General features: G+C 39.9%; 1 protein-coding gene across 1 annotated transcript in view; it reads right to left on the bottom strand.

Moving 5' to 3' along the window:
* FBXL20 (F-box and leucine rich repeat protein 20) overlaps positions 1–21467 on the bottom strand; it is a 109721-nt gene extending 88254 nt beyond the window's left edge. The window contains exon 1 of the mRNA XM_082860971.1: positions 21192–21467. Coding sequence (XP_082717097.1) covers positions 21192–21233 — 42 coding nt within the window. The 5' untranslated portion in view covers positions 21234–21467. The remainder of the gene's footprint in view (positions 1–21191) is intronic.
* Positions 21468–23438: the final 1971 nt, after the last annotated feature.

The raw sequence follows: 23438 nt of genomic DNA, 5'->3' as shown, positions 1-23438 counted from the left end.
TATGATTCCATTCATATGAAAGTCAGAAAAGAGAAATCTACAGAGACTGAAAGCAGATGAGTGGTTGCTTAGAACCAGGGAGTGATAGGGGATAAGGAGTGATGGATAAAGGGTACAAGTTTCTTTCTGAAGGGCAGAAAATGTTCCAGAATTGACTGTGGTGATAGTCTGCACATATCTGTGAATATACTAAAAGCCACTGGATTGTATACTATAAAAAAGAGAACTTTCTTGTAATGTGAATTATATCTCAATAAAAAATATAATTTAAAAATGTGTACTCAACAAGCTCTTTGAAGAAGAAAGATAAAAATAAATTCACAGGAAACTTCTCCTCAGTAACAACAGAACTTGGAAGATGATGGAGAAATATCTTTAGAGTACTCAGGGGAAATAACTGCAACTGAGAACTTTGTACCCAGCCCACCCTAGATGACCCTAGCAATGAGGAGGAAAAAAAGATGTTTCCACACATAAGTAATTAGGTAAGTTCACCACTTAGGTCCACGGTAAAAGAACCTTTTTAAAAGGATCTACTTTCAGAAGAAGAAAAGTGAACCAGGTACTCCTCCTGCTTTTGGGAGTAATGGACCAGATTATTTTCGTGAACCTTTTAAGGACCACTAAAAACTCTGGTGAAATATTCAAAATAATGACAATAATAATAGTAGATTTTTTTAAAGCACGGATGAGCAAAAAATAGTATAAAGAACTACCAGTCCAAAATCTAGAATGTGAGAACCCAAAGTTAGCCCAATACTCAAAAATAAAATGACTTTACAGCAATATTATTAGATAAAATTAATTCAAGGAAAAAATCATTAAGAGTTGAAGGAGAGGGCTTCCCTGGTGGCGCAGTGGTTGAGGGTCCGCCTGCAGATGCAGGGGACGCGGGTTCGTGTCCCGGTCCAGGAAGATCCCACATGCCGCGTAGCGGCTGGGCCCGTTAGCCATGGCCGCTGAGCCTGCGTGTCCGGAGCCTGTGCTCCGCAACGGGAGAGGCTACAACTGTGAGAGGCCCGCGTTCCGCAAAAATAAAATAAAATAAAATAAGGGTAGTTATAAAGTAGAGAGTTAAAATTATCTATAGGGACTTCCCTGGTGGCACAGTGATTAAGAATCCGCCTGCCAATGCAGGGGACAGGGGTTCGATCCCTGATCCTGGAAGATCACATATGGTGTGGAGCAACTAAGCCCGTGCACCACAACTACTGAGTCTGAACTCTAGAGCCCGCGAGCCACAACTACTGAAGCCCGCATGCCTAGAGCCTGTGCTCCACAACAAGAGGAGCCACTGCAATGAAAAGCCCACACACGGCAACGAACAGTAGCCTCCGCTCACCGCAGCTAGAGAAAGCCAGTGCGCAGCAACGGAGACCCAACGCAGCCAAAATTAATTAATTAATTAGGGGACAAAAGAGAGACAAAATAGACAAAAAGTTAATAAAAACCTAGAGGATTTGAATACCACATATTACAAGTTTGATCTAAGAGATATGTGTAATGAATTGAGTCAAATAATAACAATAAACTTACTGAATGTATATTGTATACCTTGCGGCCTTGTAAACACTTTATGTATCATGTAACTCTTAAAACAACCCTGGATAGAAAGATTCTATTTTGTCTCCATTTCCTAAATTAAAAAATTGAGGTGCAGAGATTAAATGTATTCCAGAGTCACACAGCTTTAAATAGCAATCTCAGCCAAAATATGAACTGATAAAAATTTAGCTTTGCCATAATTCGACAGTACTGCATGTCAGTAATTAGGAATCGGTAAGACTCTAATAAAATAATAAATCCTTAATGTTTTATTGGACAAACAGTATGATCCCTTTCAAAAGTGTCATCAGCCCTTTTGAAGTTTTCCAAGTTTAAACTGACTTTTAAAAATGTTGTAAGTCAGAAATATGAGGTCCCCTTTGTATTTAGGGTTCATCACTAGGCTTTTCCCTCTTCTACCTAAGAGTCTTCTTAAGGGTTCTGAGGCTTGCCTCCTCTGTTGATCCATCACAATTTCATATTTAGATATAAATAGAAAAACCATAATTTTAAGAAATGTTAAGAAAACGGGGTATTCTGGTCTCCAGTCTCTGACTGGTAAGTACTTCTCTTCTTCCTTCCTACAATGCACCCTTTAAAAAGGCAGTCTAATTTTAAAATTTTGTGTCTGTGATTTTTTTTTCCCCACATCAAACCCAAGCATTCAATAAACAAAATCTTACTTTGTTCCAACACAGAACACTTACAAAAACTGATGATGTACTTGGCCACAAAGAAACTTTCAAAAACCAGTTATCACGGGACTTCCCTGGTGGCGCAGTGGTTAAGAATCCACCTGCCTGCCTGCAGTGGTTAAGAATCCACCTGCCAACACAGGCGACACGGGTTCGAGCCCTGTTCCGGGAAGATCCCACATGCTGCAGAGCAACTAAGCCCGTGCGCTACAACTACTGAGCCTGCGCTCTAGAGCCTGCGAGCCACAACTACTGAGCCCGCGAGCCACAACTACTGAGCCTGTGTGCCACACCTACTGAAGCCCAAGAGCCTAGAGCCCATGCATCACAACAAAGAGTAGCCCCTGCTCGCTGCAACTAGAGAAAGCCCACGCACAGCAATGAAGACCCAACGCAGCCAAATAAATAAATAAATAAAATTAAAAAAAAAAACACCTGTTATCATAAACCACTAATACACTTATATGTAACACAATAAAATTAGAAAAGAACAACAAAATAGCCCCTTGAGATCAATATACCTGAAATTTTAAAATAGATAGGAAATAGCAGAGCTAAGATTTGAACCCAGTCAGTATGGTTCCATTGTTTTGCTCAAACCCTAAAGTCCTCCTAATTATTAGGCTCCAAGTCTGTGTTACCCAAAGTGTGGTGCTCATTTAGGCATCACCTTTATATATCTTAGAAATGCAAGTTCATGGGCCCAGGTGATTTGTCAGTTTTCCAGATGACTGTCAAGCAAATTGAAGTTTGAAAACCACCTCTCTAAACCAAGGCTCTTAATCCTGGTAAAAGCTCTGCTTTTGACTCCTTATAATGTGAGATAAGGAACACCTTATTCTTTAAGCCACTAAAAGGGTTTTCTACTATTTGCAGCTCGGAGCATGCTAACTGGACACAAAAATGAATACACAAAAATCAATACACCAACTTTATAGGTTCCTAATGACAGTAAATCCTATCATTTCTACCTTTAAAATATATCCAGGATCCAATTACTTCTTACACCTCCATCACAATCAACTTCATACAAGATACCACTATTACTTTTCTGAATTACTCCAAGAACCCTTAACACCAGTTATATATATACTACTTCTCTACAAAGCACGAGTGATCCTTTCAAAGCCTGAATGTTCCTCTTCTGTTCAAAAATCCCTATGGCTTCCCTTGTCAGAATAAAATCCAGAGTGCAAAATGGCCAGTAAGTCCATTTATGACCTGCTCTGCTCTCCCATGCTCCCCACTCCCCACCCCACCCCCACCCCCACCTCATAACTCTCTGACCTCTTCCCTACCACAGTTACCCAACCTCACCATGATCTGGTCACAGGGACTCACCTGTTCACTCTGTTCCTAGAATACATCAAGCACACTCCCACCTTCATTTTTGTATTCCTTCCCCTGTAAGGGTTTGCTCCATCATTTCTTTAAGCCTGCTCAAATGTTAACCACCAGTGAGGTCTTCCTTAACCATTCTATGTAAAGTATGAGCCATGCCCACCTCCCTTCCTCTTTTTCCTGTCCCTCATTTCTGTCCATAGCACTTATCACCATCAGGCACATTACGCATTTACTTTTTTATCTGTTTCATGTCCATTTCCCTTCACTAAATTTTAAACTCCATTTGGGCAGGATTTTTTGTTCTGTCCACTTTTACACCCTCAGCATCTATAACAATATCTGGCACATAGAAAGTGCTCAAATATCTGCTGAATGAACTAATCATTAGAAAATGTAAAAGAAAGAAAGAAAAAGAAAAAAATGTAACAGGAAAAAAAAAGCCCATTTGTAATAACTTCAAAAACTATAAAGTTTGCAGAAATAAAAGGAAAACTGTGTAAAATCTTTTTTTTTAATTTATTTATTTATTCATTTTTGGCTGCATTGGGTCCTTGTTGCTGTGCGCGGGCTTTCTCTAGTTGTGGCAAGTGGGGGCTACTCTTAGTTGCAGTGCTCGGGCTTCTCATTGTGGTGGCTTCTCTTGTTGTGGAGCACGGGCTCTAGGCGCGCGGTCTTCAGTAGTTGCAGCACGTGGGCTCTAGAACGTAGGCTCAGTAGTTGTGGTGCACAGGCTTAGTTGCTCCGGGGCATGGGGGATCTTCCCGAACCAGGGCTCAAACCCGTGTTCCCTGAGTTGGCAGGCGGATTCTTAACCACTGCACCACCAGGGAAACCCAAACTGTGTTAAGATCTTAAAGGAAGAACTCCCTATCATATTCTTGAATGGGAAGGAAAATATTATATAAATTCCCTCATATTAATGTATAAAACCAATCAATTAAAATTGTGGTACTGGCGATAAAAAAAAAAAGATGAAAGAAACAGAACACAGTTCAAAACAGACCTTTGAATTCAGTTAATTGGTTTTATGACAGAAATGGCATTTCAAAACCAGTGGGGAGAAGATGAACTATCAATATGTGGGAAAATTCAGTTAAAACTCTACCTTATATAATAAGCTCTAGGTAGGTTAAAAACTTAGATTTTACAAAAATTAATGTAGCAAGATATGGAAGAATATTTATGATCTTGGGATAGGAGACCCTTTTTTAAATAAACACCAAGAAACGCTGGACAAGCCCATTCAATGAAAACCTCTGCAAATATATGGGTACACAAAGGGTTAGTATCCAATATATAGAATGCCTAAAGGAATTAAAAAACAAACAAAAAAAGGCACGAACTAATTTTTAAAACTTGACAAAGGATAAAATAAACAAGAAAGAAAAATTTCTTTCTTATGGAAGAAACACATGAGATCAATAAAACATTAAGACTAAAACAAGAAGATACTCAACTTCAGTAGTAATGAGGGAAATACAAAATACAATAAAACACAATTTTCCTTCTATCACTGAAAAACTTTAAAGTTGGGAAATATCACATGTTGGTAAAGATGTGGAGAAACAAGTTCACTCACACACTATGGGCCAAAACATAAATTAGGAAGGCAATTTGACAATATCTGATAAACTTAATAATCATATACTCCCTATGACCCAGAAAACCCTCTTCTCGGTATTTAACATAAAGGAACACTTGCACATATATAAGAACATTCATTGCATTTGTGTTTGTGATGCAAAGGAGAAAACCTAAAGGTTAATTAATAGCTAGCTATACAAACTAGAATATTCATATAATAGAATATTATGTAACTGTGAAAAGAAATATATCTAACAGACCTCTAAGACATATCATAGTTAAAATTTCCGAATGCCAGATACAGTATGAGGCAACTTACATAAACACACACACAGAAAACTAAGGCTATGTAAAAGCACAGAAAAAGACTTGCAAGGACACTCATCAAATTTAAAATTGGTCCTTATCTCTCTCTTTTTTTTTTGGTTTCCCCCTTTTTAAATTGATTAATTTTTTATTGAAGTATAGTTGATTTACAATGTTGTGTTAGCTACTGCTGTACAGCAATGTGTATATGTTATACATATACATACATTCTTTTTTTTTAATTCTTTTCCATTTTGGTTTATCATAGGATATTGAATATAGTTCTCTGTGCTACACAGTAGGATCTTGTTGTTTATCTGGCCCTTATCTCTTTAGGTGGAGAGGATCAGGATTATGGGCAGTATAAAAAGGAATTATCATACTCAAAATGTTTTAATTTTTAAATAAAAATGTATCCACATATTTCTTATATAAATTAACACTTACTATAATTTTTTAAAAGAAGAAAAAAGCGAGTTTCTAAACTGTATGTCCAGCATAATTTTGCTTGATCATAAAATGTGAACATATCCATACATATTAAATAGATAAATAATTTTTAAAAGGATACATATTAAACAGTTAACAATTGTTCTTCTAGAGAATAGAGAGATGGAGGAATTGCTTTTCACTTGAAACTCACTTTAAGGTGCATAGTAAATTATAATTTAACTTCTCTTCCAAGAACAAATACTAAAGCAACAACTTAATTTAACCCCCATTACCAGTCCCAAATTAAATCATAGGCCTATAACTGTCTTATTTTTGCAAAATACAAGTGGGCAGAAGAAAGACACGTCCCTGAAACACATTAAACTGAGAGATCTGAGGCTACTTTAGGACGGCCAAAGCAGATGATGCTAAAACTGACTTTGTCTAAAGTAATGGTACACTTCACGGAGATTGCATGCCATTTAATAAGCCATAGTCCAACCCAGCCACAGTAAATAAAAGCTACAAGAAAGTTTACTAAGCTAATTCTTGGTTAAGTTTTACTTAGATTTCAATTTGATCATTTCCTTTTTAGTACCACTGGCGTTAAGCAAAACAACTACTTACAAATACTATTTGGCTGGCTATGCACCTTCAACCTGAATGCGTATCCAGGCCTAATTCCACAAGAGAAAAACATTATTTCCAATTAAGATAATGTGGAGTGGCATGGACCTATATACACTACCAAATGTAAAATAGATAGCTAGTGGGGAAGCAACCGCATAGCACAGGGAGACCAGCTCGGTGCTTTGTGACCACCTAGAGGGGTGGGATAGGGAGGGTGGGAGGGAGATGCCAAGAGGGAGGAGATATGGGGATATATGTACATGTATAGCTGATTCACTCTGCTATTAAGCAGAAACTAACACACCACTGCAAAGCATTTATATCCCAATAAAGATGTTAAAAAAATAAAAAGGATAATGTGGAGCATATATATTCTCCCCTGGTTCCCAGCCTAATGTTGAATTGAATCCTGTAGTTTTCCATTTTGTTAATTCATCTCTGAAACAATATCGTTACTGGAAATACCGACAAGACCCCAGTCACTTGACTACAGTCAGAACATGTAAAGTATAGAAAAATAAAACTGGATCCTAGGTAGGTATATAGTATAGACAAGACTAAAAAGGTAATGTAGTGAATTATCACACATTTCATATAAATATATATTTGACAGCTGTTAGAAGGGTCAGATAGATCTTGGCCATAACTCCAGAACAGCTTGCATTTTATGGATGGGATCATTTTTAATGCAAATTTCAGATTATTTAAATAATTTAAACACTCTAGAAGATGGTAATATTGCTTCTTGGTATTCTTTCTGATATTAAACTTTTTTTATTCTACTAAACCTACTTGATCTTTATCTAGACATGTCTGTTTATTCATAAAATACTATATCCTAAATGTTTACTATTTTTCACTCAACAGTGGTATACTGCTACCTTTCATCTTTAATAATATATTATGATAAATTGAGTAAAATGCTGCCCAGACTTTATACATCAAGCCTAAGAGCAAAACTTGCAAAGAGGCTGAACATGAAGCCTTATAAACTTATATTCAAGATTCTACAAATACTTATTATAAAACTTTTAGTATCTCACTCCTAGTTCTCATGAGGAAGAATTATAGTAAAGGTAATCAAATCAGTTTTATTCAACATATGAATGATACACTAACAGCTTTTGCTACAAATGTAATTTATTACATAGGTATCTGAAAGGAATTTACAACTTAGCGTGATTTATCCAGCATATTTGTTCATGGCTGTTTAAGAGTTACTTAAGTTGGCTAGTAAGCCAAAGTACAGGTTCAATGCCCATGTTTTGCAGTCCCCACAAAATTAACTTTGCTCAATTCTTTCGCCACAAACTCAAGTGTTAATCAACCCTAACCAAACATCTTATAAATACTTGCTATGGATCAAAAGAATAACAATGGGTAAACTGTTCACAACAACCCATTCTCGGGGCTTCCCTGGTGGTGCAGTGGTTAAGAATCCGCCTGCCAATGCAGGGGACATGGGTTCAAGCCCTGGCCTGGGATGATCCCACATGCCACGAAGCAACTAAGCCAATGAGCCACAACCACTGAGCCTGCGCTCCAGGGCTCGCGAGCCACAACTACTGAGCCCATGTGCCACAACTACTGAAGCCTGTGCGCCTAGAGCCCGTGCTCCACAACAAAAAAAGCCACTGCAATGAGAAGCCCGCGCACTGCAATGAAGAGTAGCCCCTGCTCGTTGCAACCAGAGAAAGCCCGTGCACAGCAACAAAGACCCAACAAAGCCAAAAATAAAAATAAAAAAAAATAATAATTTTTTTATTTTTTTTGCAGTATGCGGGCCTCTCACTGCTGTGGCCTCTCCCGTTGCGGAGCACAGGCTCCGGACACGCAGGCTCAGCGGCCATGGCTCACGGGCCCAGCCACTCCACACCATGTGGGATCTTCCAGGACTGGGGCACGAACCCGTGTCCCCTGCATCGGCGGGCGGACTCTCAACCACTGCACCACCAGGAAAGCCCAAAAAATTTTTTTAATAAAATTAAAAAAACAACCCATTCTCAGCTGATTCACTTCACTGTACAGCAGAAACTAACACAACATTGTAAAGCAATTATACTCCAATGAATGAAAGAAAGAAAGAAAGAAAGAAAGAAAGAAAGAAAGAAAAAAAGAAAAAGAAAGCAAGCAAGCAAAAAAAAAAAATTCTCAGTCAGCATGCCCTAGAGGCAAGTATAAGAAACTTCAAGTCAACTGGATTAAAGTTCTGGCTTTTATACTCAGCTATTTAATGTTGGTAAAATAACAGCCTTCCAGAGTATCTGCTTTCCTACCTATAAAATAGCAGAAAAATATCCCCTACCTAACATACAAGATTTTTTTTTAAGTTCAAATGAAATCATAAATGGGAACATGTTCTTTAATGTGTAAAACACTATATTAAGTGGTTATTTAAGGCAGTTCAAAATATCTGCCCTACTAAAGGAAGGTTAGCAGGATGCCCTCCATAAATGAGGGTCAGTATTATTCAGTCATTCATAAATTCCTTAACAAAATTTACTCTTTGCTTTAAAAACAAATGGAACAATATGTGTATAACTACCTACTATATAATTAATTCCTGGAATTACTGGTGAAAGTGTTACTTTCCTGTTACTCTTCTTCTAACCCTGTTTAATTTCTGCTTACATCTCTGAGAAATGTCCAGCTTTAGAGAAGAGCAGTTACTCTGATTAGCTCTATCATTAGTAGTCCCACTGTTTTGTTTCCCTAAAGATGTACCAGTAAAACCAAAGAAATTACTAATGAAAACATACCTCTTTTCCCTTGGTTGTCCCTCATACAGATAAGTATAAGTAATTCATACCTGTACTTTTTAAAATAAATTTTGGACTTCCCTGGTGGCACAGTGGTTGAGAGTCCACCTGCCAATGCAGGGGGCACGGGTTCGAGTCCTGGTCTGGGAAGATCCCACATGCCGCGGAGCAACTAAGCTGGTGCGCCACAACTGCTAAGCCTGTGCTCTAGAGCCCGCAAGCCACAGCTGCTGAGCCCATGTGCCACAACTACTGACGCCCACGCACCTAAAGCCCATGCTCCGCAACAAGAGAACCCACTGCAAGGAGAAGCCCACATGTCACAACGAAGAGTAGCCCCCACTCGCCCCAACTAGTGAAAGCCTGCGTGCAGCAAACGAAGACCCAATGCAGCCAAAGATAAATAAATAAAAAATAAATTTATTAAAAAAATAAATTCTTACACCTGACAGTATAGTGCTAATATTTTTTAAAAGCAGCCTCAATGGATTTTTTGTTTTAAAAGCACTAAGTAAAATGTAATGCGTCTCATATAAGCAGTATGAGGATCACAGAAAGTGTGAATGCTTTTCATGAAATTGGTTCTTATCACGCTCCCATATAGCTATCTTTGCATTTACCAGAACCCACTAAATTATTTTTCTCATGCAGTTTTCTTCTTAACTAGACAACAAACTCCCTGAGGAAAAGACAATGCTTTGGAGCAGCTTTGTACCTCTAACACCTATCAATATCTGACACATATTGGTGCTAAATAAAATCTGAACAGAACTGATCTATCAATACCATGCCCTGGTTTTCTTTTTCTTTTTATTTATTTTATTTATTTATTTTTAGCTGTGTTGGGTATTTGTTGCTGCGTGGGGGCTTTCTCTAGTTGCAGCGAGCAGGGGCTACTCTTTGTTGAGGTGCGAGGGCTTCTCACTGCAGTGGCTTCTCTTGTTGCGGAGCACGGGCTCTACGCATGCAAGCTTCAGTAGTTGTGGCACGCGGGCTCAGTAGTTGTGGCTCACGGGCTCTAGAGCTCAGGCTCAGTAGCTGTGGCACACGGGCTTAGTTGCTCTGCGGCATGTGGGATCTTCCCGGACCAGGGTTCGAACCCGTGTCCCCTGCATTGGCAGGTGGATTCTTAACCACTGCACCACCAGGGAAGCCCGCCCTGGTTTTCTATAATGAGATTTTCTGTGCCCCGGACAAGGTCAGATAAGCTTTGCTGAGTTCCCAGACATATTTGTTCTCGGTAGTTTGAGAGGCTGTAGTGTGGTGTGGTGGTTTCATTAGTAAAACTGAATGTATCTGATTCATGTAAAATGTACAAGTTGTAATAGAACTGTATTTTAGGTGCTATACATTAAATATTGCTCGTGTTTCTAGGGCTGAAACATCTAGGATAGGATATAAACTTACGAAGAGATATTGGTTTTATAATGGCAAATCTATGGTATGTAAATTGATTTCCCAGCTTGCAAATACAAGTTAACTTTGTACTCTTTATCCCAGTGTTTCAAGGGATTAGTACTGTACAACAAACTTCACTGGTGATTCTGATTAGACATTCAGGTTGTTACTTATTTATCTCTACTATGGAATTCAGTTGCCATAAATTAAATTTAGTTTCATTTATTTCTCCTTAATAATACCCATTTAACTCAGGGAGTACTAGAGGTTTTAGGTTTAATCTTTTTTGTTTCTATTGAGGTATAATTGGCATACAACATTATATTAGGTTTAATCTTTAACATTAATCCAGTTTGTATTAAGACAGGGAAATAGATATTGGAAATCTTATTTTAGAGCTGTAAAGACAGAGAAGTAAGTGGTTTTCCCCAGCGTTCAGTTTGAGTTCACCGTACTGTCAACATTAGGCCCCTTGAGTTCTTAATTCCTATAGGCCAAACTTTTCTGTCTGGACCATTTAGGGCCTATAATCCACCTTCTGAGGCAAAAAATCTAAATACAATTTTTCTTTCTTAAGGAACGTGTTGACCTCAGTAAAACTGCATTTTTTGTTGTTGTGTAGATCTAGATTTGGGAAGCTGTTTTTGTATAACTCCAGTCAGCTGTGACTAAGAACACTGAATATAAAGTCCTTTATCTTCCTGAAGTTACCATTCATGATAATGTTAGGAAAGTTACATTATTAAATAAATGCTTTAACTTATCCAAGGATACTTCCAAAATACATCGTTTCCTTCCTACAAACGGGTTGCAGAAGTAAGTTATGATGTGATTTTTGCAACATGAGTGTCTTCAAATGAAGGACATGTAAATAATTTTCCAAATAAACTGATAAGGATGAGTGTGGGGAAAGGGTATTAGCAATGCGGTGCTCTTTTAAAAAAAATAAATGCATCCCTACTTACTTGTCCATGTTCAGTCATGCCATAGCTGTATTTTCTACAAATCAGAGACGGAAGAATGACCAGTTTCTGGGGTAAAAGCTGACTGTTTTAAATGTCAACTTACAATTTAGTTCCAGATTCTCATCTTAGGAGACATATATCCACATTTGCCTAACAATGAATGCAATAATGGTTACAGTATAAACTCCAAATTGAAACACTGTTAATTACTGTTCAACTACATTGGTTAAAATTCATAGATGTTCCTGTTCAATAAACCTGATATATAAAATTGAATCAGATGAAAAGAGATCATTAGTTACATTCTTTCCTTTTAATACACTTTTTCCCAGCCAGGGTTCAAACTCAGACTTCAAAGCTAATGCTCTTAAATAGGTTCTCTCTATATAAATACATAAATTCCATAAATATTAAAAACTGAATCATAACACCCTAAACTCCAGGATATCACACAATCATATCCATTCCTCACTCCCTTGGCAAAGGTCATTTGGACAGATACACCATAGTTGTATATACATATACATGTACATATGGTTTACATGTACTTGTGGTATATACACATACCATACTTTTTGTCTTTTTCTTTTGCCAGTGCCCACCTCCATTTTTATCAAAATTCAGGGCAAAAACAAGCAGGAATCCAAAGCTGAATATAGGTTCAGGTCACAAAGGCTAAGTAAGTGTTTTGTGTTTAACAGCAGTTAAAAACAAAGAAATGTAAGAACACTGGCAATAAATTGAATATCTAATATCTAACTCACAGCAAGTTGGGGGATTTATTTACAGAGAATCACAGAATTTCCATGTGAGAAGGAACCTTAGAGTTCAGATAGTGGGGTCCAGAAAGGCAATTAACCCAAGGTCACATAGATACACACATGTATGTGTATGTAAAATACATACACGTGTATTTCATAGTTCAGAAGTTACTTCCCCTGTAAAATCCTAAAGACATCATCTTAACGTTTTCATTTTCTTTTTTTTTAAATTAATTGATTTATTTTATCTTATTTTTTGTCTGCATTGCATCTTTGTTGCTGCACATGGGCTTTCCCTAGTCGCAGTGAGCAGGGCTACTCTATCTATCTATCTATCTATCTATCTATCTATCTGTTTATTTATGGCTGTGTTGGGTCTTCGTTTCCGTGCGAGGGCTTTCTCTAGTTGTGGCAAGCGGGGGCCACTCTTCATCGCGGTGCGCAGGCCTCTCACTATCGCGGCCTCTATTGTTGTGGAGCACGGGCTCCAGACGTGCAGGCTCAGTAATTGTGGCTCACGGGCCCAGCCACTCTGCGGCATGTGGGATCCTCCCAGACCAGGGCTCGAACCCGTGTCCCCTGCATTGGTAGGCAGATTCTCAACCACTGCGCCACCAGGGAAGCCCCAGGCTACTCTTCATTGCGGTGCGCAGGATACTCATTGTGGTGGCTTCTCTTGTTGCAGAGCACAGACTCCAGGCGCGTGGGCTTCAGTGGTTGTGGCACGTGGGCTCAGTAGTAGCTGTGGCTCACGGGCTCTAGAGCACAGGCTCAGTAGTTGTGGCACACGGGTTTAGTTGCTCTGCATCATGTGGGATCTTCCCAGACCAGGGCTCGAACCCGTGTCCCCTGCACTGGCAGGTGGATTCTTAACCACTGCGCCACCAGGGAAGTCCCATCTTAATGTTTCCATCCTCTCCTTACTCAAATTAATTTCAAAATTAGAACATTAAAGTACATAGATGATCTAGTTCAAAAAATAAGATGACAAAAAAATGGATAACATATTCTAACAAAAAACTCTGGAAAACCTTGCAGCTAACATTTATAGTTAATATTAAATTGTTAATTTTCTCTTTTTTTTAACATCTTTATTGGAGTATAATTGCTTTACACTGTTACGTTAGTTTCTGCTTTATAACAAAGTGAATCAGCTATACGTATACATATATCCCCATATCCCCTCCCTCTTGTGTCTCCCTCCCACCCTCCCTATCCCACCCCTCTAGGTGCTCTCAGGGAGCTGGTCTCCCTGTGCTATGCGGCTGCTTCCTACTAGCTATCTATTTTACATTTGGTAGTGTATATATGTCAATGCCATTCTCTCACTTCGTCCCAGCTTACCCTTCCCCCTCCCTGTGTCCTCAAGTCCATTCTCTATGTCTGCATCTTTATTCCTGTCCTGCCCCTAGGTTCTTCAGAAATATTTTTTTTTAACTGTTAATTTTCAAGGAACTGCAAATCCCTTCTCTTTTTTTTCCCTTCACCCCACCCACCTCAAAAAAGGAAAAAAGAAAACAAAGAACAAAACAAATCTGGCTCTTCGCTGGTAACTGCAATTCAGGATACAGGCAGTTGGCGATGACCTTTCCAGGGCCTAAACTGTCAACCAAGGATGACAGAAGCATAAAAGAAGAGGTACTCTACATTTAAAAACCTGCCCTAATCTAGAAATTTACTGCTTTCTTTTTGCCTGTCCCTCCTGCCACATAAATACCTTCATACTGCATATAGTAAAAAAAAAAAAAAAAAAAAGTACTCAGAATAGCTATACCTATGGCATATTCTTATTATTGTAAATTGTAGTAAAACTGAGAATGCTTTTACATTTTTTACTTTTGAATGATCATGAAGAGTTAGTATATGCACCCCTTGTTGTTCTAACCCATTCTGAAAGTACAACTCTTTTCATGTCAGCAAAGATCTCCCACTTTCTCAGTCCCCGAGATATCTATTTCTTCTTGGTGGGAAAAAAAAACAAAGAAACCCTTGGCTACAAATTCTAAGATAGGGAATAAACCACAGTCTGACTCTGAATTCTTGAGTTTTGTCTGTGCATGTACCCATAATTATCCACTCTTGTTAAAATATAATTAATTTATAACTCTTTAAGTCATGTAGGAAATATTATATAAAAATAAAGTAGCAGAATAAATCAAAAATAAATAAATAAATGATCGTGAAATTATATCTGCCTGCATCCTTCAGTTAATCAGAAAGTTACACTCACCAACAAATATCACAATAGCTTTTACATTTGATTATATAAAACTGGACAGGCATTCGATATATTGCCAACCTTCACCTCCTTGTTACTAGATATGATTTCTGTCTTAGCACCAAAGTAATGCATAAAATCAATTTACTATTTACTTTCAGTGTTCTATTTCCCTTTTTTTACTTTTCACTAGAAATTCCTGGGATCAAGGACAAAAATGACAGAAGACATTGCCAATATATGTTTCATAACTGACTAAACCCTTGTCTACCATGTTTTAATAGGTGACTTTTACCTCAGAGCAACTTAGAAGACAGCAAAATGGATTAAATTACTTACATTTCCACCTGATTACAACTGTCAGATATGAGGCTTATTAAAGCCAACAGAATATCATAAAATCAAATTGGAGGAAATATCATTCGGGAATAAATAGGTTACTTACCTATAGCTTTAAATCACATGCCTGCTAAATCGTTACTCGATATGTGCTGAAAATAACTAGCCAGCAAAGCCATTCTTTTAACAGAAATAGTCTTCAAAAGCTAATGCAAATCTGTTTTGGATTTATTACCTTTGAATACATACCTTTCTTTTTAAAGTTATATAATAAAGCAACATGAATCAAGCATAAATACTACTGCATAGTTCAATACAACCACCTACTGTAGTTGCTATTAAGTTAAAATCTTTTTATCAAATGGGTTCAAGTGCATAAAGACATAAAACTATAAAACCACAGGTGGATGCCTTCATTTTTCTGAGGCAATTTTTGGGTAGGGGTCTGATCTAAGAATCCACTAAGTCTGGGATATTAAATAGGAAAACAGTGTAAAGACAACTGCACAAGCAGCTAAATTTGGTCAGTTTAAGGGCATTCTTTCTTCTTCCTCCCTCCCTTGGATTTTCCTGGTGTAACGGAATATTTTATTTTGGACATCTAAAAATACCCTTGCAAGACCACAGTATTAGTTAGATTACTGAAATTTTTAATTTAGTTTCCAATCTGTCACCAGTTGGGAAACAGTAATCTAAGGGCTAGCAATAACAAAAGTACTCATTAATTTAGAAGAAATATGAGACCAAAATTTCAAAAGAGGCAACTCTGAGGATGAAAATAGAAGGATGTTTTAAAATTAAGATTAAAAAACAACACCAATACTAACAGCTAAAACTGACAAAAGGCCTAGAACATGAAGACATGACTTTAAAAGTGTGGATACTTCTAACAGAAATACTGCTTTAATGAATGAAAATCTTCAATGTAGAAACAGATTACATCGGGGCTTCCCTGGTGGCACAGTGCTTGAGAATCCGCCTGCCAATGCAGGGGACACGGGTTTGAGCCCTGGTCCGGGAAGATCCCACACGCCACAGAGCAACTAAGCCCATGTGCCACAACTGCTGAGCCTGTGCTCTAGAGCCCGTGAGCCACAACTACTGAGCCCACGTGCCACAACTACTGAAGCCCGTGCGCCTAGAGCCCATGCTCCGCAATGAGAAGCCACCGCAATGAGAAGCCCGCGCACCGCAACGAAGAGTAGCCCCTGCCCGCCACAACTAGGGAAAGCCCGCACGCAGCAGCGAAGACCCAACACAGCCAAAAATGAATAAATAAGATAAATAAATTTATTTTTTAAAAAAGAAATAGATCACATCTTATAACTAGGATTAAATATCAACAATACATCTTGTGAAGTTTTTGCCAAGTTAAAAAAATTTAATGACTTAATGGAAAGCATAATTTTCAATACATAACTGTTTATCTTATATATACTGTAGCAAGACACAAACATATGTTTATTTTAAATAATGAATGACTACAATATAAGTACATGATACAGTGTACTGTGCTTCAAAAGGACCCATGATTATACAATAAAGAAATATCAGTAACACTATTCAAAAAAGGACAGATTGTCTGAATAGGCCTAAAAAGCCCAGACTTTTAATTTGGATTTTCTATAGTAATGTTAGATAATTGCTTTCAAACCAATCTCTAAAGCATTAAAAACAAAATTCCTTAGTTTTACTAGTACTCTTTCCCATTGCAAGGCCTTTCAAATAGAGTGACACAAATGACTCTCACCCACTGGAAAATATAACATTTCCCACATGCACCAACTTGGAAAATATGGTTATTTACTATGCAGAATGTTCTTTAGGTTAGAAGATAAAACCTTAAGGGAGAAAAAGGGTCATTACTGCAGTCTTAACTGTACTGTGTGACTGAGCCTACAAACTTTAACAAAATACTGGAGTGGCTATTTCAGAAGAAAGGACCAAGGTCGGCTTTTATTCAAAAATTACAGATTCATAGGATCTGGAACAAAAGGAACCTTAATAATTGATTCTAACTCCCTTTTCTTACAGAAGAGGTAAATGACCAAACCAGAGAAGTGAAAAGAGATGACCAAAGCTACAGTTAGTTGGTGACAAAAATCAAGGTTATCTAATATCCAGTTCTCTTAACTCCCAAAGCAGTATTTTCTTTCTGCCACAGAACAGTTTATGATTTTTCTTATTTTGGACAAATTGAAGCAATAAAATGAAGCAGGTAAAGAAATATTACAACCTAATCATACAAACTGTAGTATTACAGATTTATCAGAGAGGCAGTGAGGTATAATGAAAAACAATAATGAACAGGGATTCAAAATACCCAAATTGGAACTCATCACTTCCTAGCTATGTGAGTCTTAACATCTCCGGGCACTGATTAAACTGTAAAATGGTATGTGAATGTCAGTGGATGTTACCACTATAACTTTTTTTTTTAAGTTATACTTTTTAATAAACCCAAACAAGAATTTTTTCCTCCAATAATACTACATTCTTATAATGGAGCTACTAAGAGTATGACAAGTGGAGAGTCTTAACTGAAAAAAAACTAAACTTGGATTCAAGGGCTAGCTTAGATATTTACACATGTCTGTCATTAATTTCACTATGTTAAGATAGCATTGGCTACAGCACTTAAAAAGAAGGATAGCTGTAGTCTCTCGATAGCAAAAGCAAAATAAAATATACTGGATGAAGAACTTTAGGAAAGCTCTTTTCCACACATTTTATGGGCTTTTATACTATGTTATGCTAAAAACAGAGCAGAATGATAGAGTGGAGTAAAAAAAAATTGCAGATTGGAATCTTGGCTCCCAAAAATACTAGCTGTGCAACTTGAATACTTCTTGGGCCCTAGCTTTCCTCAAAAGAGAACTGTGAGAATTAGAAGTAACCAAGGTAAGACATCTAGCTCAGTGCACCTGGCATACAGGACATATTTAATAATCATTATTAAATTTGAAAGGAAATTATCAAAATTTGCCACAAAACAAAGTGTACTGCAAGTAATATAAAAGTATTTGGGGCTTCCCTGGTGGCGCAGTGGTTGAGAGTCCACCTGCCGATGCAGGGGACACGGGTTCGTGCCCTGGTCCTGGAGGATCCCACATGCCGTGGAGCGGCTGGGCCTGTGAGCCATGGCTGCTGAGCCTGCGCGTCCGGAGCCTGTGCTCCGCAACGGAAGAGGCCACAACAGTGAGAGGCCCGCGTACCGAAGAAAAAAAAAAAAAAAGGATTTTAATGAATTTCAATTAGAAGACTAAGACAATTCAGTACGCATTATGTTAACTTATAAGGGTTATTATAGTACAGATTTAATGCCAAAGTGATACAGCAAAGAACAACAATAATTTTCACACCTCCATATCTTTTTTAAACTCTTTTATCCAACAGTCATCTAATTGGCTATTCTACAAGATACTACATAGCTGCCTAACAGGTACTCTTCTCCCTTGATTTTAACTTAAAATTTTTTTTTTCTACAACTCTACCCCTGAGTGTGAGATTTAAAGTGTGTGGCCTTCACTTACAACATCCAAAAGCATAATACACAGAATATTCCCTAAAAAAGGTTTTAAAGAATTAAATAAAAAACAATAAGCTTTAGTTATCTTCTGCCCAGAAAAAAAAATGTGGCCAAGAAAACAATCTTTCACTTTTTGTATTAACCATAACTAATTTGAAATTAGTTGTTATATATTTGCTATAGAAATTTCCCGCACTCACAAAAATTTTCAGAGCTATCTGCTTACAATCATAAAATTATCAGTCCTTTAAAAACCTGTGATTTTTGAGAATTAAAAAAATAATTGATGTAAATATTTTAGATATGAAAAGGCTGCTTCATCTTATCTACATCTTTTATCCATTGAAAGTAAATATTTAAAATGTTTTCAACGAATTAGCAAGGTTTATTACTTCATGAGAGACCAAAGTTTATTGCTTTATTACCTGTAAATTAGGTCATTAAGGGGTAAATGACTTTAAGAAACATCAGACAATGAAACTCATTAACACATATCATTTCCAGTCCCTTCTCATTTTTATTTCAGCATGAACACTTCACTTCATAATAAGAGTAGCCTTTTGTTTACAAATAAACACTGCAGAAGAAGGAGTTTTCCCTCCCTTTTTATCTTAGACATGTTAAGAAAACTTTAGTTGTACCAATCAAGGTAAACAGACATGCTTGCAGGACTTCCCAGGCAGCACAGCAGTTAAGAACCCGCCTGCCAATTCAGGGGACATGGGTTCAAGCCCTGGTCCAGGAAAATCCCACATGCTGCGGAGCAACTAAGCCTGTGCGCCAGAACTAGCCGGTGTGCTGCAACTACTGAAGCCCACGTGCCTAGACCCCGTGCTCTGCAACAAGACAAGAAACCACAATGAGAAGCCTGCGCAGTACAATGAAGAGTAGCCCCCGCTCGCCACAACTAGAGAAAGCCCGCGCACAGCAACTAAGACCCAGCGCAGGCAAAAATAAAAATAAATTAAAAATAAATAAATTTATTTTAAAGACCCAGACATGCTCAAGAAAGCAATACATTCTCTTATTATTTTAGTACCACCAGTACAGATAAACTACAAATTAAAATATAAGATAATTACAAAAACAGGATATAGCAATGCATTTTTAAAGCACAAACTACAAAGAACTCTTTCCAACAATTACTCACACAACCTAAAAGTGAACAGCAAAATGATAAAGAGCTGACTGTAATGGCAAAAGGCCACCCTCCACTCAATTCTTCAGCATTTGGGTTTCCCTTTGAAGATTTCTGTTAAGTGCTAAATATCTATTCAGTAATTTTAATGGCAGTCTGGACTTTTACAGTAGTACTGAATAGGAAACCATCATAAATTAAGTTTACTGGGTCTCTCTACACTAGGGCAACATAAAATTCTATTAAACACCAAAACATATCTACTATAATAATTCCTTCCCATGATGAAGTTAAATATGAAGACTCTAAGGAGACCAATTCCTTGACTTTTCTCCACTCCTGGCCTGCAACAGTAACACTGTAGCTCTGCAGTTAAACTCTCCCCAACACTCCCTTGTCTTGATCTTTATGGGCAAATTAAAATATTTTTCCCATAAGCATAAAAAGAAATCAAGGAATAGACTAAACTGAAGACCTTGGGTAACAATTTCATCCTCTGCAACTAGTTGGCAAGCTTCCTGAAACTTCTGTCTCACCGTCTTACAATTTCATCCTTCAAATGGAAATGAAGAAAAACACCAAGTGAGATGTACACTGAGCTGTGAGTGATCCCAGGTCAGCCTGATTCTCTGCCAAAAAAGGCCAGGCAACATTTACTCTTCTTGCTGTAGTTTCTTTCTCTTTCTCATCCCCTCAAAACACCTTCCCGTATATTACTATACTACTGTAATTCACCTGTAGCTACGATACTTCACTTCCCAAAGGAACCACTTCCTGACACTGACTACTCTCTAAAGACGCTTTCGGATGTTTTATTTCCTCACCCATTCCTTAATTCCATTACTATAAACCTCTCTCGCCAGAGGTGGAGTTCTTAGAGACAAAGAGACTTGAATGGATTTTAAGTCTCTCAGACCTTCGTCCCAACCTCAAAGCCTGTACACGTCTAAGAGTTCCCAGAAACAATGAGCTACAAAAGTACAGACTCAACGGGAAAGAAGAGGAAGTATCAGAACAATACCCAAAGCAAACAGCACCGAAAACTCGTGGTCGTCTCTATCATCTCAGTCTACCACCCCCACTTCCCTAGTTTAACCAAGGTCTCTCAAACTCGGAGAAAAGCCCCCTAGCCCATAATTTCCCCCTCGCTTCACGAAGAAAGTGGCAGAAAGAAAAGAAGCTAGCTCCCTCCGGTCGATCGGAGCTGTGATGCTTTTTCTGCCGGGTGAAGGGAGGCAAGCCAAGGGTTGTGTAAAGAATGGAAAGCTGAGTGATACTGGGGGGAGGGGGAATTAGGGCGCCAGAGCTAATCCCCCGCCGGGGCCCCGCTGGTGGAAGAGTCAGGAGGCGACCGGTCGGGAGGAAGAGGGAAGCCGGGCTGCACTGGGCTTTCGGGTCGCGAAAAGGGGGAGAGAAGTCTGGCAGTCCTAGAGGCCGGGGGGTGACGGCGCCAGACAAGGGAGGAGGCTCAGTGCGGAGCGAATTTTTCGGGGCACGAGAGAGGGAATCGCCTTCCTCCCGCCACCCTAGCCCCCTCCAAGCGCACACCTCAAACCTGCTCTTGGTCACTCCGTTCACGTCCCTCCTCATGGGGCCGGCGGGTGCGGCCGGGGCCGGGCGCTGCGGCGTGCGGAGTGCAAAGACTGGGGGCCCCGGGCAGGCCCGTGAGTTCCGGCACCGAGAGGAGGCAGAGGAGCTGCGGGCAGGGGCCGTCGGCGGGGAGGAGAGACCTCTCGACTCCGGCAGGGCCTCCTCCACCTCCCGCGGTGTGGCGACGACTGCTCGTCGCTAGCTCTTCTCTCTCCTCAGCCTCAACTTCAACCCAAAACAAAAACACTCCCCACCTACCAGCAACGCCGCTCCTCATTGGGCAGAGCCGCCCGGGCCTCGGAACTGCGTGGGGAGGGGGAGGAGGAGGAGCGCGCGGCGGCGGCGGTGGCGGTGGCGGCGGCGGCGGCGTCGCAGGACCACCCCTCCCCCACCCCCGGGTGCAGCCGGCGACCATCAGCCCGGGAGCAGCCGGAGCGCGGCGGCGGCGGCGGCGGCACGAGCCCGCTCTCGCCTCCAAGGCAGGAAAGCCCACCGCGAGAAGGAGAGGCAGGGAAGTGCCTATGTGTCTGTGTGTATTTATGTATGGGAGGGGCTGTGGGGCGGATGCGAGTGCGCGCGTGCTCGCCGACCGGTGAGAGAAGAGAAAGCAGGATAACTGCACACAGCAGCCGAGCCCACTCTCCTCTCCTCCGCGGGCAAACAGCACGCACCAACTCACTAAGCACTTGAGCTGTCTGTCTTGTCCTCCCAGCCCCCTAAGTCTTGTCGCTTCCCCGATAGCCTGTGCTGGCGCACATGTCCTTCCCAGCCACCCAACTCCCTTCCCCTATCACTCACTGTCGCCTTGAACCCAAAGTGCAGCAGGCGGTCCCTACTCGGAGCCATTTTCCTCGTCTCTGGTTGTCTCTAGATTGGGGCAGTGCTGCTGCCGCCGCCGCCGCCGCCGTTGCTGCCGCCTCCCCCGCCCCCGTGAATTGCATTACCGGGTGTTGCAGGGAGGCTTGGGGGGCCGCTGCGGAGCGTGGATCTTCCTGTGCATGGATCAGGAGGACAGGGGGACAATTGTGCTGCCCTCTGCTCCGGGGACGTGTGGCAAGGCGCACCTCGTGCCTTGGGGTCAGGGGGTGCAGTGCAGGAGCTGGGCGACCATTCCTTTAGCCGGGGGAGGGGCGCGCTTTGGTGGAGGTGGGGGCGGGTGAGGCAGAAAGGCCTCGGCTTCACCCGCTCCTCCGCCGCCCGACCGCCGCAGGCACCCAATGGGCTCCAGTGCCTACCCGCCCTCCAATCAGCGCTCTGGTTGGTGAGAACCTGATCCTGACGCCACTTTGGCGGGAGAAACAAGCGTGTCTGAAGGAGCAGGCGGGGGCGCTTGCCCAGCCGTAACATTCATTATGACTCTTTCTATAGAAGCTAGATTGTGTCATATTATATTTTAGCAACCCCAGCCCTCAAAGTCTCAAAACTTATGATCTAATTTCTATGAATTAACGAATAAGAGTTTACCCTTAGAGCGACAAACTACAGAATTGTATCCCAAAGATAAAATATTAGAAACTATCATAAATTCTAGCAGTCCTGGCTGGACCACTTCTAACTGTATTACAAAGTAGATGAGTTTGTCTTCTTACCTCTTTTCACTTGCACATTCAGTGACTGGCTTATTAGGAATGTCTGATTAAGAGATGAGCTTATTTAAGAGCAACTAGTGCTGGAGATCTTTTAAAATAGGCATATTTTTGCTGGAAGGCTTATGAACCAACTCTTCAAGAACTTTTTAAATTTTTTTTATCCTAGAAAGGGCTTCCTAAGCAAGGAACCCAGCTTCAGAAACTCATTCTCAGGCCCACAAAGCCAGGTCTAGATGTTACAGCCTCCTCCCGTCCCAGATACTTTTACTGTTATTGCTTCAGTTCAGTCAAACAAGAACAGCATTTTAGTTGCATCTCATCTAAGAGCAGTTTTCTCCCAGCAAGCACTGCTGATGAATTTAGTGACGAAGGCCTGCAAAAGTTAGTAAAACTGGCTTGAGCAGATAAATCAGATGAAAACTTTCACGGGTCTGTTTCCCTAATTTCAATTATACTTTCCAGTTAATTTCAAGTAATACTCAGCAAAGACTTTTACTTTGTTAGTTAAAATTTTTTGACTGGACTTTTAAAAAGCTGAATAAACAAAAATTATTCAAAGGTTAAAAATTTATTACACATAGGCATGTTGCTTTTTATCAAAGAAATTTATTCGCAT

Source organism: Leucopleurus acutus (assembly GCF_964270905.1).
Source record: "Leucopleurus acutus genome assembly, chromosome: 19".
NCBI classification, from domain to species: Eukaryota; Metazoa; Chordata; class Mammalia; order Artiodactyla; family Delphinidae; genus Leucopleurus; species Leucopleurus acutus.
The sequence above is the reverse complement of the archived record's forward strand: the minus strand, read 5'-3'. Positions and strand labels throughout refer to the sequence as shown.